A 17,437-nucleotide genomic window follows, 5' to 3' on the forward strand; every position below is an offset into this window, starting at 1 on the left:
TGGCATGTGGTGAGGTAGCCAAGACACTGGCAGCAGCTTATGGACCTCTTAGCATTTTGTTCTAAAGCAACTCGCCTGTGAAATTGGTCTAGAAAGTTACAGAGCCTCCTGGCATTTTAAATATTTCACAGGTTTTTGCTTTGAGTTATGCATTTGTACGAGACTTCTTCATTCATGCTGCAGAAGCGCCCCTTACTTCCGGTTTGAATTGACAGGTCGTCTCCGCCCCTTGCTACCACATGACATTCGTTTTGCATCACATGATGAATAGAATCTAGATGAGAAAAAATGGCTGCCTTCTTACAGTGGAGGCGATTTGTGTTTTTTGACAAAGAAATAGTGAAGGATCCTGGAGAAAATGGCAAGAATTTCATATTACCTATTGGGATCTCGGCTTGTGATTCCGGGCGAGGTCACATTGTACTTGGAGATATCCTTTTAATCAAGAACAAACATGTTTACTATTAGCTCACATAAAACAGGTAACGTCAGTCAGTCAGCCAGTCTTGTTATTGGTCGATCTCAGTAATAATAGTTATATTTATCTATCACTTAACATGCAAATGCACAGTTGATTGAAGTTGTATCATGCTGGGTCGTGTTTGTACGTGTATCATGTCAGTGAAGTTTGATGTTTTCCCGTCGAGATAGATACATTAGAATAGTTACAATAAACTCTCAATGCTTTCTCCTTAACCATCTTGCACATATGGAGGGCCAGATTTGGTTTTTGACACGATCCTTGCAGTTGTCGTCTTTTCAAGCTTACAAACTTCGAGTGACACACCTTTACCAGCTGAAGCAACACAGTATACTGGTGTCTGTTGGCCAGGATGAGCAGGGCATAAATCCTCTGGTAAGAGCAAGCTCCTCCTTTGGGTGTCACGAATCTTTAAAAGCCACAATGAACACTGTTACACTGTTGTAATCGTGTCATTTCAGGTAAAGGTTTGGAATTTGGATAAGCGGGACAGTGGAAATCCTTTGTGTACAAGGATTTTTCCAGCCATTCCTGGGAACAAACCTACAGAGGTGTCGTGCCTGAGTGTGCATGAAAATCTTAACTTCATGGCCATCGGTAAGGATTAGGATTTTTAAATGCCTGTGAGTTAAGACTTGTTTTTTTTTCTATTTTAAAGATACAATCCATGTAATTGTTGTCCTGCTGTGCGTCCATTTAGGATTTACAGATGGCAGTGTGGTTTTGACCAAAGGTGACATCACTCGCGACAGACACAGTAAGACCTTAACACTTCACGAGTGCAACTGTCCCATCACAGGGCTTGCCTTTCGCCAGGCTGGCAAGGTCACTCATCTGTTTGTTGCCACACTGGAGAAAGTCCAGGTAAATGAAAGTTTACTCACTTAGTATTGTGTGACATGGCATATTCTGGCTAACCTGTGTCCTTGTGTTGCCAGAGCTTGTTTTATTTCCAGAAATGTCAATCACCTTGTAGAGATGCCAATCACAATGTAACACTGGGATCATGTACAAGCGTTTGGTGATGCACAAAGGTCAGTGTGTTTCACAAAGATGCTGTCAAACAGCATCCGCCAATGACGAAAACAATGGCATACAGTCATGGCCAAAAGTATTGGCACCCCTTCAATTCTGATAGAAAATACTCAATTTAATCCAGAAAATGGTTGCAATCACAAATTCTTTGCTATTAATATCTTCATTTGTTTTTCTTGCAATGAAAAAACACAAAAGAGAATGAAAAAAATTCAAATGAATTATCATTTTACACAAAACTCAAAAAATGGACCGGACAAAAGTATTGACACCCTCAGTCTAATACTTGGTAGCACAACCTTTAGACAAAATATCTGCGAACAGCCACTTGCGGTAACCATCAATGAGCTTCCTACAACACTCTGCTGGAATTTTAGACCATCCTTCTTGAGTTTTGAAGGGTGCTTTCTCCAAACTGCCACTGTGAGACCCCTCCACAGGTTTTCTATGGGATTAGGGGGTGGACTCCTACATTATGCAGCAAAATTTGTTGATAATCTTCAAACTTCATAATTCCATGCACATGGTCAAGCAGTCCAGTGCCAGGGGCAGCAAAGCAACCTCAAAACATCAGGGAACCTCTGCCATGTTTGACTGTACAGACCGTATTCTTTTCTTTGAGGCCTCAGTGTTTTCCTCTCCATTCAAATGAATGCAGGAAAAAAGATGAGGCCTTCAAAGAAAATAACTTGGTCCGTACAGTCAAAAATGGCAGAGGTTCCCCGATGTTTTGAGGTTGCTTTGCTGCCTCTGGCACTGGACTGCTTCGCCGTGTGCATGGAATTGTGAAGTCTAAAGACTATCAACAAATTTTGCTGCATAATGTAGGAGTCCACCCCCTAATCCCATAGAAAACCTGTGGAGGGGTCTCACAGTGGCGGTTTGGAGAAAGCACCCTTCAAATCTCAAGAAGGATGGTCTAAAATTCCAGCAGAGTGTTGTAGGAAGCTCATTGATGGTTACCGCAAGTGGCTGTTCACAGATATTTTGTCTAAAGGTTGTGCTACCAAGTATTAGGCTGAGGGTGTCAATACTTTTGTCCGGCCCATTTTTGGAGTTTTGTGTAAAATGATCATTCATTTGACTTTTTTTCATTCTCTTTTGTGTTTTTTCATTACAAGAAAAACAAATGAAGATATTAATAACAAAGAATTTGTGATTGCAACCATTTTCTGGAAGAAATTGAGTATTTTCTAACAGAATTGAAGGGGTGCCAATACTTTTGGCCATGACTGTATGATGGCAACATAATTTGCTTGTGTCAGTGGTGGGTTTGTGTGGTGGAAGCATTTGCATCAAATGCCTCATTGGTTCTGACACATGCACGTCATCCGGCAAAGGTTTGACAATTTTCAACTCTTGATGGAGCGAACACATCCAACCCAATGCAAGCGACCTTGACCTCATTTGATGTGAAGTGAATGGGAATCCAGCGCGATGCTGCTGTCTGATGCCTGGATGTGACTCTTGCGTTAGTGTGTGTGCTAAGTGGAGTGTTATGTAGTAACATTGTAATAACATTATGTTTGTCTGTGTCTTTGTGTGTACTGTATGTCTGTGTGTGGGCAGTGCTATACCCTGTCTGTAAAGGAGTATCCTAAACTGGAGCTGGATACACATGGCTGTGCTCTCCGCTGTTCAGCGCTTACCGACCCCTCGCAAGACTCCCAGTTCATCGTGGCGGGAGATGACTGTGTCTACCTTTACCAGCCGGATGAGCGAGGGCCCTGTTTCGCCTTCGACGGGCACAAGCTACTGGCTCACTGGCACAGAGGATACCTGTTGCTACTCACCAAAGATGTGAAGTCACCCACCAAGTAAGCAACAGTGTCTTTTTTTTTAAAGGCATTTTTCATACTTGTTGTGTGCATTTGTTGAGTGCATTGTTTGTTGATTTGGGCAGCCGTGGATTAATGGTTAGGCAGGTGGTCTTAAGATCAGAGGTTAGCAGTTTGGAGTCCCACACTTACCTCTCTCTACACCTTCATGCATGGCTGAAATGCCCTTGAGCAAGGTACCTAATCCCACATTGCTCAAGGGACTGTAACCAATACACTGTAAATAACTGAGTCGCTTTGTGTCGTAATGTAGTGTAATACAGTAATGTAATGTAAAGTAATGTATCTTAATGATGTGGCAGTCATTCGAATTTAATTCCATACCATCAGGAAGAATGCAGGTAGTGCTCTATGCCCTCATCCATGAGGTGTCCTTGAGCTACAGTATATCAGGAAAGTGAGTACACCCCTCACAGTTTTTGCAGATTTGTGAGTATATCTTTTCATAGGAAAGCATTACAGAAATTTCACTTTGACACAATGATTAGTGACCTTTTAACAACATATTTAACCGCTTAAATGTCTTGTTCACTCAGAAAAAAAGCAAAATACAGCCATTAATGTTTGAACATGTACTCACAAAAGTGAGTACACCCCAGATTAAAATCCGGTAGAGAAGAGGCTGTATTGGCTCGAATCGTCTCGAAATGAAAAGGGATTAAAAGGTAGGTCATCAGTGTGCGTTTCAACCTTTCTTTGCATTGAACTTTTACATTTTGAGTGTGCACCTGGCTTAAATAGATTGGTGTGAGATTTGAATGCAATCCTATGGAGAATATCATGATCTGCTTCAGTAGTCACAGTGCATGTCAACATGCATGTTTCTTTTAGGTGTATTTCAGATTGCCAATGTTGACAGCATTCATGCATCCCCAAACCATGTCAGTCCCACTACCATGCTTGGCTATTGAGAGGATACACTTTTTTGTAAAACTTACTTGTTTATCACCACACATGCTTGATACCAGGTGCACACTCAAAATGTAAAAGTTCAATGCAAAGAAAAGTTGAAATGCACACTGATGACCTCCCTTTTAATCCCTTTTCATTTCGAGACGATTCGAGCCAACACAGCCCCTTCTCTACCGAATTTCAATCTGGGATGTACTCACTTTTGTGAGTACATGTTCAAACATTAATGACTGTATTTTGTTTTTTTTCTGAGTGAACAAGAAATTTAAGCGGTTAAATATGTTTTTAAAAGGTCACTAATCATTGTGTCAAAGTGAAATTTCTCTAATGCTTTCATATGAAAAGATATACTCACAAATCTGCAAAAAGCGTGAGGAGTGTACTCACTTTCGTGATATACTGTAGGCATCAAACCACCCATTGCTCCAAGGATCATTTTTTAAAAGTATTTGTTGGGGCTTTTTGGACTTTATCATTATAGGACAGTGTAAGAGTAGACAGGAAATGACTGGGAGAGAGAGATGGGGCAGGGTCGGGAAATGACCCCAGCCGGACTCGAATCAGGTCCCCGCGGGCAATGTAAGCCCATATGTGGGAGGCTTAGCGCGCTGCGCCACAGCGCCCCCCCTGCTTCAAAGATCTTATACATAAAACAAGCGTAAGTTACTTAAATACATGTGGTACGTGTATTTGTTTTACAGGCCAGGTTTTGGAAGCAGAGAGGCCTCTCCGACGGAAAAGCAAATGTTGACCATCTACGATCTGGACAATAAGTTTATAGCATACAGTGCAGCATTTGATGACATCATCGACGTGCTGGCAGAATGGGGTTCCTTTTACGTTCTTACTCGGGATGGAAAGATATTCGTTTTGCAAGAAAAGGACACGCAGACAAAGTTGGAGGTGAGCCCATGACCAACCGAGTGTCAAATCCCTAATGATGATCTGTACATGCTTGGTCTTCTCCTGCATCTTGTAGTGACACATACCACCTTAACTTATCTTGCTCTGCTCTTACAAGGAAAAGACAACAGTTTTTTTTAAAGAAGACCCTATTTTTGGTATTTCTAATAAGGTCCCTCCTTTAATGGTTTTGACATTTTTAAAATGTATTGACGTGACCAAACTTATTTAATGTAAATTATTTGTATCATTGTTGACTTTTAATGTGATGTGAATTTTATTACCTATACTGGCCATGAAATAGCCACAGTTGCATATTTGGCCATAAATACAAACAAACAAACAAACAAACATACCACCTTAACTAGATCCCCAGAAAAGATTCTGTATTGTCAGTGTAATCTAGTCTAATTTTTAAAGTTCCTTTTCCAAATAATTGCACAAGCTATATATTTCTCTGAGGTTTTCATACCATAATTCATATGAAACTTGCGCAATATGGTTTTTCTAACGATGATGGTAGCATGTGTCTGACACCTCACCACCTTAGCTAAGAAATGTTCTTTGGGACACACTGAGATTATATTCATTTTCACATTCATATTGCATTATGTCATTCATATTCCTCTGAGTTGTCGCCAAGAGGTCATAGAGTGCTACTACCAAATGTGTTTTGTTTTCGTGCCAATTGATCAATCTATCTGATTTGACAACAAAAAAGTTTCTTATTTTAATGTCTTAATTGTTTCTCAGATGTTGTTCAAGAAAAACCTTTTTGTGATGGCGATTAACTTGGCCAAGAGTCAGCACTTGGACAATGATGGGCTGTCTGAGATCTTCAGGCAGTATGGAGACCATCTCTACATTAAAGGAGACCACGACGGAGCCATCCAACAATATATTCGGTATGAAACTGCATACAACTTTTATTTTTATTATTTTATTATTGTTTTTTTATCGCATCTCTGTCACACCTGCTGCTGCTTTGGGTGCCGAGACTAGAGGAATACGGAATATCACAGTTTAAAATTCTTCTTAGTTCAAGTTCAAGGTGAAGTTCAAGTTTTATATTCTAGCCATTTGAACAGTATAAAATACTCTTGCTAGGAATGTACTTTGGTGTGCCCACAAATTAAACAATACAATCAGACAAAACAAAACTAAGGAGAGACATGCCAGAAAACCAAGGGGGCACATAAATAACAGGGAAATGAAAGCATAGAAGTTACATTGTGCAAAATAAGCAAGAGAGGTGGGTAGGCCAGGTAGGTAGAAACTGTATAGAGCTACTGCGTATTAAAGACACCAATGGCTTGTGGGTAGGTAGGGGTACTAGGGATGTAAATAAAATCGAAATGTATCGATGTATCGGAAGTATCGGCCGGCGATTTAATCGAATCGCATCGTATCGTGGGGCATTCTTAAGAATCTAAAAGAATCGAATCGCTGGCCCCTGTGCAATGCCCTAGCTCCATAACACAATAGTAGTGGAAAAGTAATTGGAAAAAATCGAATCGAACCGAATTGCATCGTATCGTGGGGAATTCTTAAGTATCAAAAAAAAAATTGAATCCCAGATTTAAGAAATCGATACCGTATCGTATCGTCATGAAGGCTGTGATTTACACCCCTAGTAGGTACTGTCCCTAAAACGTGAGGTATTGCATGGGATGCTGCAGTACCTTCTCCCTGATGGTAGGAACGTGGATAGATGGTGTGCTGGATGAGTGGGGACAGATGTGTTGCAGTGGGAGGCTAAGGTGGGAGGACTTTGGCCAATGATTTTGGAGGCCCAGAGTAGCACTCTCTCAAGCTGTTTCTTATCTTAATAATAATAATAATAATAATAAATTTTATTTTTGAGCGCCTTTCAAGATACCCAAGGACACTTTACAATCAAAACAAATACATAACAGTAGGGAAAGTAAAACAAAGCTTCAGTGAATTAACAATAGGAGAGTAATTAAAATGCAAAAATAAAATAGAAATAAAAGTACAATAAAGATAAATGTTTTCAAGTAAGAAAAGAAGTAGAATGCATTTGAAAATAAAATAAAATGAGGGGGAAAAAAATAATAATATGTAAAATTAAAAATAAACTGATGATTAAAATAAAGTGGAAGTGCCTGTCAATGAAGTGGAAAAGCAGAAATGAAAAGGTGTGTCTTCAGCTTGGATTTAAAAGTAGATAGTGTGGAACACTGACGAAGAGACAGTGGGAGTGAATTCCAAAGTTTGGGGCCAACAACACTAAATGCCCTGTCGCCCATGGTGCGCAGGTGTGTGGAGGGAACTGTAAGGAGGAGTGAGTCAGTGGAGCGTAGTGTGCGGGTGGGATTGTATGGGGTGAGGAGACTTGTGATGTAGGAGGGTGCAAGGTTGTGCTGGGCCTTGTATACAAGGAGGAGAATTTTGAAATGGATACGTGAATGGATAGGAAGCCAGTGTAATTGATAGAGGATAGGCTGCAACATCTTGGCTGCAACATCTGGAGAGGGTGTTACTCTGGCCTCCACAATCATTGGCCTTAGTCTTCCCACCTTAGCTTCGCAATCACATTGCTGTGCTCAATGTAAATATACATTATGACCAAGGCATACCATTATTTAATAATACAATGACAATGTGTATTTTCTGCAGCACGATAGGGAAGCTTGAACCATCCTATGTGATCCGGAAATTCCTTGATGCCCAGAGGATCCACAACCTGACCGCGTACCTGCAAGCCTTGCACAGGCAATCGCTCCCAAACGCTGATCACACCACACTACTGCTCAACTGCTACACTAAACTCAAGGACAGCTCCAAACTGGAGGAGTTCATCAAGGTACCACATGTTATTACACCTGTTGCCCATGGCGACCCAGGTTGGAGTCCAGCCTGGGCCATATGAAAACCAACCCATCTCTGTCTCTCTCTCTCACACACACTCGGTTACTCTCTGTCTCTGTCTCTCTCTCTCTCTCTCTCTGTCTCTCTCTCTCTCTCTCTCTGTCTTTCTCTCTCTCTCGTTTCCTCTCACTCTTCACTGGACTATCACAGTAAAGCCATTCCAAGTTCAGGGGTGCATCCAATAAATGTGCAAAGTAGCATTTGGTAATTTCATCAAAATCAATGACTCTAAAATTGTTCTCCCTTGTGGGCTTTCTTGTCCCCCATAGAGCAGTGAAAGTGAAGTGCACTTTGATGTGGAGATCGCCATCAAGGTTCTCCGCCAGGCCGGCTATCACAGTCACGCCGTCTTCTTGGCCGAGAGGCATATGCATCACGAGTGGTATCTGAAGATTCAGCTGGAGGATCTGAAGGTATCACGCATCATACATGTTCAACTTTGTGTCAATCAGGGGTGTGTTTATTTTGTCAGTTTATTGTATTGTTTTTGAAGTGGGAGTTTGTGGAAGGTTTTCTGTAACTCCTTTTAGGCATTTCACGGTACAAGAAAACTTTAGCAGATCTGTGTGTGTGTGTGTGTGTGTATGTGTGTGTGTGTGTGTGTGTGTGTGTGTGTGTGTGTATGTGTGTGTGTGTGTGTGTGTGAAGCCTGTAAAATGTGCACTTGAGGAATAACCCTACTATTTCTCTCCTCCATTTTCTTTCACCCTGCACCCCAGAACTACCAAGAGGCCCTGCGTTACATAGGCCGACTTCCTTTCGAGCAGGCAGAGAGCAACATGAAGCGTTATGGCAAAACTCTAATGCACCACGTCCCAGAGGGCACCACCCTGCTCCTGAAGGGCCTGTGCACCGACTACCACCCCAGCCAGGACGCCTCTGACCGGGACGCCATGGACAGAGCCTCCATGGAGAAGGTACTGTACCGGCTAACCTCTGACCATGGGAAGTTGACCCTAGCATCGACCCTGTGGGGCAGCCGTGGCTGAAGTGCTGTTGAGCAAGGCACCTAACCCCACATTGCTCCAGGGACTGTAACCAATACCCTGAAAATAATAGCTGTAAGTCGCTTTGGATAAATGAAAGCGTCAGCTAAGTGTAATGGAATGTAATGGCATCAAAGGGCACAGTTTCTAAGGTCATTCTCAATACATTTGGGTCAAAGACGTGCAAAATGGCATTGTCATTCAGTGTAACGGATGCCTTCTGCTGACTGTAACTGTAAAAAACATGAGTCTTTTTACTTATTTATTGTTACAGGGAATTCATGAAAGCCTCGGCTGTCATCCATTCACTTGAAACAATTTAAAAACCATGTGTTTTTGCAGTTACAGTTGGCGGAAGGTGTCCGTAACACTGAATGACAAAGACGTCTTTGACCCATTTGCATCAAGAATCTTGGTATTGAAGTCATTATTAGTGAGTGATCGTACACTATTCTTGCGATGTTACTTAAACAATCCCTGTGCTTATTACATTATTATTACATTACAATCCACTTAGCTGACTATTTTGTCCAAAGCAACTTCCAGTGAGTTGCAGGGTATTGGTTACGATGTCTGGAGCAGTATGTGGGTTAGATGATGGGATTCGAACCTCCGACCGTCTGATCTTAAGTCCATGTCTTTAACCATTAGGCTTATACCTGTGTATCCGTACGTGCGTGCATGGGTTAAACTCATCTTGAGTTCATCCGGTTAAGCTCATTTCCCAATTACATGTCCTTTTTGTACACTCCACACAACCATCCTTGACATTTGAGATTGATTGCACCCCTTCTTCCTTCTCTCTCCCCATGGAGACTTAGCAATGGCTTCTCCATGTTCACTTTTCCCGTCCTGGCCATGTGAACTCAGAAGTTTCTTTATATAATCACTGACCTGTTGCTTCGATGATTTAGACACATTTTAAGCATCCCAAGCAATTTATCTAAATTGCAAATATAGTTCATAAAATAAGTATCTAAAGTGCAAATATATGGATTGAAAAGTGATTTAAAGGGTACATTCAAAGGAGCACGGTCTTGCCGTGGCCAACCAGTAGGGCACTCGTCTGCCATGCGGCCGACCCGGATTCGATTCCCGACCTGGGTCGTTTGCCTAACCCTCTCTCTCTCTGCCCGTTCGCTTCTTGTCCACCTCTCACACTGTCCTGTCACTAATAAAGTAAAAAAAGGCCAAAAAAACATCTTTTTAAAAAAAAAAACATATAATGGAGCACACTTTCAGGCAGTCTTCTCTGGGATCATCATGTGACCTCTTTGCCTCCCCCCCTTTCTCCCTGACCACCACCAGGCCAGTCCGGAGGAGTTCATCCCCATTTTCGCCAACAACCCTCGTGAGCTGAAGGCCTTCCTGGAGCACATGATCGAGGTTGAGCCGCTCTCCTCTCAGGGCGTCTACGACACGCTGCTGGAGCTCCGGCTGCAGGACTGGGCCCACGAGCAGAACACTGAGGTGAGGGAGCACTAAGGTGAGGGAGGAGGAGGAGGAGGAGGAGGAGGGATGGGCAGATCATGTTGATTGGTTGATTTTCAAGTAATTTCCTTATTCTAGACCCAGGGGGATCCATATCACGGATAAAAAAATAAACATATCAATATACAATAGATCAGTCGATTGATTGGTTTAATTTGACAATCTCAGTTCATCAGATGAAATTAACACATGGTACAGCAGCAGACCAACCGCACTACATATTAGAGAGTCAGGATTACACAATTAATATTTTTTCCATTGTGGTCTTTGATGGAGTTTGATGGCAAGTTAATGGCAGTACTGCTCAGGATGATTTTCTAGTGTTTGTTAAGTAAATGATAGCATGATTAAATTATGATGATTTTCTGGTGTTTGTGAAGTAAGTGATAGCTTGATTAAATTATGCTTTTCATCAACACCAAGATATTGTCAATATTGCTGAATGATTTGACATGGGTGGCATGTTGGATAGAATAGAATGTTGCATTTTTAATAAAAAGCTATGGACAGCATTCTTTACATTTAATATTTATTGGTGATCAGTGCTTTTAGAATTGTAATATTTATATGCGATTGGTGCTTTCATCATTGTAAGAATGTCTGTTTGTCTGTCTGGTTGTTTCAGAAAAAGAAAGTCCTGAAGGGGGCAGCGTTGACTTTGCTGAGGAGCGACCACACCGTCTTCGACAAGGCACTTGTCCTCTGCCAAATGCACAACTTCAAAGAAGGAATCCTTTACCTCTATGAAAAGGGCAAGCTGTAAGTAATATTGTTTTAATATTTCAGATATAATATTTAATTGCACTGCAGAAATTTACAGAGAACCAGAAGATATCGGATATACTGTATAAAATGATTCACCCCGTCCCCTTTCAAATGCACGCCTTTTTCGCTCAGGCCAATTAATTTCACTACATTTATCTCTGTGTATGTAATGATGGTAATTCAGCCTTGATCCTTTGATTCTTGATTCTTGAAGTAGACATAGCAACTGTTATCACAGCCTGATCTCACAGAATTTTGTGAAATGAACACAGACCTGCCGGACATGAAATCTGTGGCGCTTTCACAGATTTTGCCAATATTCCGTGTTGGGGTCACTGTGGGACTTATGGGAAAATAGAGAAAGCACTTTGTGAGTCCATCGTTAGAAAACTGACAAACCGGTGGTGAAATAGCCTACCTTTTCCAGTCGGTCAGTACCCTGTTATTAAACAAAAGAATGCTATAGCAATTTAAGTTGTTTCCCAACCAAAACAATCCTAACCCTAACCTGTCAGTTGGAAATTCGTTATGAGGAAAAATCGAGAAAGCCCTTCCATGAACCCATCACAGAATTTTGGCCAAATCTGTGAAACTGCCACAGATTTTGTCACAATGGTCCGTGGTCATTTCACAGAATGTTGTGAGATCATGTTGGTTTTCATGCCAATTAGGTTTCTTGATATGCACTGACACCAAATATTTCCCTTGCCAGGTATCAGCAGATCATGCACTATCACATGCAAAATGAAGAGTATGGGAAAGTTGTGGAGGCGTGCAAGCGTTTTGGTGACCAAGAGGTGTGCTTGTGGGAGCAGGCTTTGGGCTATTTCGCACGCAAAGAGGAAGATTGCAAGGCATACATCAGCGAGGTGTTGCAACATATCGACCAAAATAACTTGATGCCTCCACTTCTTGGTAAGTCTGGGGCTTCTCACTGTCAGCCACAGTGATGCTATCATTCAGTGTTATCTTAATTATAAAAATAAAATCAGCCACTGATGTATTTTTATTTGGGGTATTTTTATTTGGGGTTTTCACAGGAGAAGTGATGTTGGTTTTGTGTATATGTCACAGCAATTTATTTAAAGCAGTGGTTCTCAACCCTTTTTTTATATATATATATATATTTTAGGGGCTTTTTATGCCTTTATTGACAGGATAGTATGAGATGCTGACAGGAAATGAGTGGGTGAGAGAGATGGGGGAGGATTGGGAAATGACCCCGTCCGGATTCGAACCGGGGTCCCCATGTGGGGGGCTTAGCGCGCTGCGCCACAGCGCCCCCCTGGTTCTCAAACTTTTTTAATCAAACGCCCCCTGGACCTCATCATAAGCCTTCCAACGCACCCTTGACCTCATCATTAGCCTGCCAACTGCCAATGCATTTTTTACCCACAAATTACTGGGGTGGCCTAGAGACAATGCTCATTCACCTTGTCATTTAACCTTGGCCGTTCATGTAACTCAGCAACTAATTTAGCTTTTTTTCTCTCTGTATAATCAGATATGTGTGTGTATGGATATATGAAAGTAGTAGGTGTAGATGTGTGCTGTGTGCTGCTGTAGAGTGTACACCTTCATATACTTCTATCAGTAAAGTACTGGTACCTCTCCACTATTTTTAGAGGTGCATCTTGCCACCAGGCCAGGCAGGCAGCCGCTTGGGGCCCCCAAGTCCCTAGATTGTGACCACACTTTACCACAGTAGTGGCGATTTTGGTTGAAATGTTCATTCTTTTGCATTTTCGCTTGGGGCCCCATCTGACCCTAGAATCGCCTCTGCCCGTTTTAGGGGTTTTGTGTCTTCATTGATTATAGGACAGTCCAGAGAATGACAGGAAGACAGTGGGAGAGAGAGATGGGACAGGGCTGGCATAGACCCAGGCTGTACTGGAACACTGGTCATCATGGGCATGCAAGCCCATATGTGGGGGGCTTAGCATACTGTGCCACAGCCCCCCCCTTCTCTACTACCGGTACTATATACCCTCTCCAACTAACAACAACCCTGTGCTTTATTTCCCTCTCCGTAGTCGTGCAGACACTGGCCCACAACTCAACAGCCACACTGTCCGTGATCAAGGACTACCTCATCAACAAGCTCCAGAGGGAGAGCCTGCAGATCGAAGATGATGAGCGCAAGATTCGACAGTATCGTGAGGAAACCGCCCACTTGAGGTCTGAAATACAGGAGCTGAAAACCAGGTGTGTTCCTCTGGCTCAAGCCAAGGTTTTTGCACTTCACGTGTATTAATGGGTCCCATGAGATCAGATTATGGGAGTGTTCATATAAGTAGTGCAATCATTGAACTGACTCATTTAGTACAGTTGAAACCAAAAGTTTACATACACTGTACAGTATGTGAGACACAAAATCGTTTTTTCTCATTCTCTATCTTTAAATTAAATTAAATTGTCTAGTTTAATATGATTTAGAAATGCACATACATTACACCGAATTTCAATTTGGTCTAAGTGTCTTTTAAACTCTTTCAATTGGGAATTGGGAATTGTATCATCAGGTGGGAAATGGTTAGCCTGGCTCTCGCGAGACCCCTAGTGCTTCGTGCATCTTCGTTACACTTCGTGAGCTCGCACAGGGTAACAACCATCGAGTGAGAACCAGGTTAGGAAATGGTATAGCTTTTCCAGGACACACATGACATTGCACACATGCCTACGAAGGCTCAATATGATTTAGGTCAGGCCTTTGTGATGGGCAGACTCAAAAACACTCACGTTGTCTCCCACCTTCATTAATGGCTGAACTGCCCTTGAGCAAGACGCCTAACCCCACAATTGTCCCAGGGATTATAAATAATACCCTGCACCTAATCACTTTGGATGAAAGTCTAATGTGAGCATACCACAACTGTTTCTTGAAAGCATTGTTGCTAACCAGTTAGCAACTTAGTAGGTTGGGAAATTTGCATTGCAACCAAGTAAATTACGGCACTAACTTAGTCAGCAACAACGCTGTCGCGAAACACACCCCTGAATCGTATTGCTCGCCACTGAAGTATCTCCCATTTTGTTCTTGTGTTATGACCAATCAACAGTGCAAAGATCTTCCAGAAGACCAAGTGCAGCATGTGCAACAGCCCGCTGGAGCTGCCGTCGGTGCACTTCCTGTGCGGCCACTCGTTCCACCAGCACTGCTTCGAGAGCTACGCGGAGAGCGAGGCCGAGTGCCCCACCTGCACGCCCGAGAACCGCAAGGTCATGGACATGCTGCGCGCCCAGGACCAGAAGAGGGACCTGCACGACCACTTCAACAGACAGGTGTGGGAACTTACCACCGCTGCTGCTGCTGCTGCTGCTGTCTAGCCTGGTTTTACCATCTCCTCGAACCAATGTCATTTGCACAGAGGGTCTGGACCCGCCAAATTGAGAAACGTTTAGTGGAGGGAGGGGTGAACTCTGAAATTTGTAACACTCCTACTTTATCCAAACCATATTTGTTTATGGCATTGAAAAATGATTACTAATGATGATGATGCCCGAAATTGTCTGGTGACACTCAAACTCCAGACCGACTGTACAAAAGAAATTTCAAATGACAACTCGCTATACAAATGATTTGACATCTCCTTCATGGCCATTTGTCACAAGGATTTCTCTCTATTTTTTGTGTTTTTAAAGGTTTCATTCTTTAAAGGTTGTCTTGGCCCCCGTATTTCCTCTGATACATCTTAACATTTTGTCAGCTTTGTTGCTGTGCTAGCCATACTATATGTTCTTGAACCACTCTCGAAAGTGACGATTCCATTGTCATTGTGACGCACAGAACTAAATTGCATTAATGCCTCACCTGTGCAAGGGGGCAGCGGGCAGTTCAACACCAGGTGTCTTGAAGGTAGCCGTGCAGTGGGACAGTACCATCCATGCTCAGGGTACCTCAGTCATGGAGGAGGATGGGGGAGAGCGGTGGTTAATCTTTCCCCCCACCAATCTGATGGTGTCGGCAGTCGAACTGACATCTCTTGGGCCACAATCCTGACACCTGTTTAGTGCTTACCCATGACTGCCTGTTATTTATATTGTTGAAAATCCTCTTCACATTCTGATGACAAGGCATGAATTACGAAAGTGCTCTAACACTGAAATAAATTACGTCAGTCACCTGTAGGACAGACGGGACTGAAAGCATCCAATCATTTAAAGTGGCCTGTTCAAAATGATTGAATTGGTGATCTGTATATCAAACCTGTCTGTCGTTTGTCCCTCCCCCCTTCCTACTGCATGACTCTCAAGGTATGACGTAGGGGAAAGCTTGTACATGTGTATATTTAAGTGAAAAAAGGATCCCACACACTATCCATTCCACCAGCAAGCTTTAATACAATGTAATTTTTTATCTGAAGATGGTTGAATGACAGAAACGGTGTATTTCAACTTGCTGGTGGAATGGTGGAATGTATAGTCTGCAGCATCTTTTTTAACACTTTAATGACACCCTCACTGGGGTAAATTTCCTACGCACCTGCCTTACTACAGAGGTGTGCAAAAGCACCCTTTCTTGATGTTTTTTTTTTAATTGCTTCCTCTAACCGTTTTCTAAAGAATCTCCTACTCTAATGCATACTTTTTGAGGGTTAATGAATCATCTCTGCAAGCCGATTGTTAAATGAATAAGTATTGAATGAATGAATGTTGGTCTTTAGTGTGCACAGTTATAACGTTTTGTCTTCTCCCTGTTTGTTCTGATTGACAGCTGCGCTGTTCCAATGACGGCTTCTCGGTGGTAGCAGACTACTTTGGCCGTGGAGTGTTCAACAAACTCACCTTGATAACGGACCCCCCTGGCAAGGCTATGGCCGGTGGTCTGGAGGCTGATCTTCAGAGAGATCTTCTTGTCCACACCAAGAGAAATGCATGAGAAACGAACGATACTGTAGAACCTCCTAGATGTTACCTATTTACAGTGATGGGCAATCTGGATTTATTAGTTACAATCAGGGCTCTAAATTAACACCAGCCAACCGGCCAAATGCTGGTGAAATTTCAGTTTGGCTGGTAGAAAATACCAACTTACTAGCCACTTTGACCCATTAGTGAGTGTGTGTTTGGCTAGTAAGATTAACATCTACTAGCCATTTTGGCTGGTGATGAAAAAAGTTAATTTAGAGCCCTGGTTACAATCCAGTGCCACATATTCCAAATGATCTAATATTCAATTCAGCAGTCACCTGGTTGATTTTGGCAGATAAAAAACAGTCATTTGGAGTATGTGGCACTGGACTGTAACTAATAAATCTGGTTTGCTCATCACCAACTATTTACGCACTAACACCAGGCTTTTGATGTCTTATTTTTGTGTGTGGTGGTGGCACACAACCAAGAATGACATTTTGCGTACCATAGCCTACATTTAAGATTTAAATTGCATACCATGGTGAAAAACTAGGTTACATGACCCTCACTCAAGAAATGGAAGAGAAAGGATCTCGCACTTTACCAAATGAATGATAAAAAGCCTCACTGCTGTACTCATGTTGTAATTATGAAATTGAAACTAACATGTCAAATGCTTCTGTAACTGTTGTTCTGATCAAGTGTCTTCTCCGGTGGTGCATGTTGCTAACACTTGTACTGTATCACCTATTCAACTATTTGCAAAATATCCATGAAACGGCATAAGACTAATAAAAGCTTTGTTCTTTTGGATACATTCATATCTTCTTTTTTTTTTAAGTGTTTTGGTTTTTTGGGGCTTTATTATTACAGGACGTTATGAGATGGGACAGGAAACGATTGGGAGAGAGAGATAGAGCAGGGCCGGGAAATGACCCCGGCTAGACTCGAATCGGGTTCCCCATAGGCATGATGTGAGGGGCTTAGCGTGCTGCACCACTGCACCCCCAGGATACATTCATATCTTTCTGGAGAAGTCTTGATTTATGGTTTCGAAGGTAGGACCATAGTCATAGAAGCGCAGTTAACTCTGACTTCCAGAGTCAGAAATGTAGGGTAAATTAGTGATGGAATGGAACCAGGTGAATCATTTTTTTTAATAAGGCAGTTATTGTTTATTTCATTTTTAAACCATTTTCTTGACCATTTAAAACATTTTTTAACCCTGTACCCTGAAAAGAAACTGTTTCTAGAGATGGCCATCAGGCAACTGGATGCAG

At 42.2% G+C, this 17,437-nt stretch overlaps 1 protein-coding gene across 1 annotated transcript; it reads left to right on the forward strand.

Annotated features, from left to right (window-relative positions):
• Positions 1-278: 278 nt before the first annotated feature.
• vps11 (VPS11 core subunit of CORVET and HOPS complexes) lies at positions 279-16,978 on the forward strand. The gene is made up of 16 exons (XM_063203730.1): positions 279-430; positions 708-856; positions 943-1,078; positions 1,182-1,345; positions 3,086-3,333; positions 4,968-5,169; positions 5,923-6,074; positions 7,810-7,996; positions 8,331-8,474; positions 8,781-8,978; positions 10,356-10,517; positions 11,164-11,297; positions 12,016-12,218; positions 13,337-13,508; positions 14,363-14,585; positions 16,018-16,978. Exons 1-16 carry the CDS (start codon positions 289-291, stop codon positions 16,180-16,182), a joined length of 2,781 nt encoding a protein of 926 aa, XP_063059800.1. The 5' UTR covers positions 279-288; the 3' UTR covers positions 16,183-16,978.
• Positions 16,979-17,437: the final 459 nt, after the last annotated feature.

Source organism: Engraulis encrasicolus, chromosome 7 (assembly GCF_034702125.1).
Source record: "Engraulis encrasicolus isolate BLACKSEA-1 chromosome 7, IST_EnEncr_1.0, whole genome shotgun sequence".
Classification (NCBI taxonomy): domain Eukaryota; kingdom Metazoa; phylum Chordata; class Actinopteri; order Clupeiformes; family Engraulidae; genus Engraulis; species Engraulis encrasicolus.

What these genes read in the sequence shown, in the direction of transcription:
- vps11 (XM_063203730.1), top strand. Translation starts at nt 289, where the DNA reads ATGGCTGCCTTCTTACAGTGGAGGCGATTTGTGTTTTTTGACAAAGAA. An exon ending in AGGTCACATTGTACTTGGAG is followed by an intron (nt 431 to 707) that starts ATATCCTTTTAA and finishes ACCATCTTGCAC; the next exon opens with ATATGGAGGGCCAGATTTGG. An exon ending in ATACAGGAGCTGAAAACCAG is followed by an intron (nt 13,509 to 14,362) that starts GTGTGTTCCTCT and finishes ACCAATCAACAG; the next exon opens with TGCAAAGATCTTCCAGAAGA.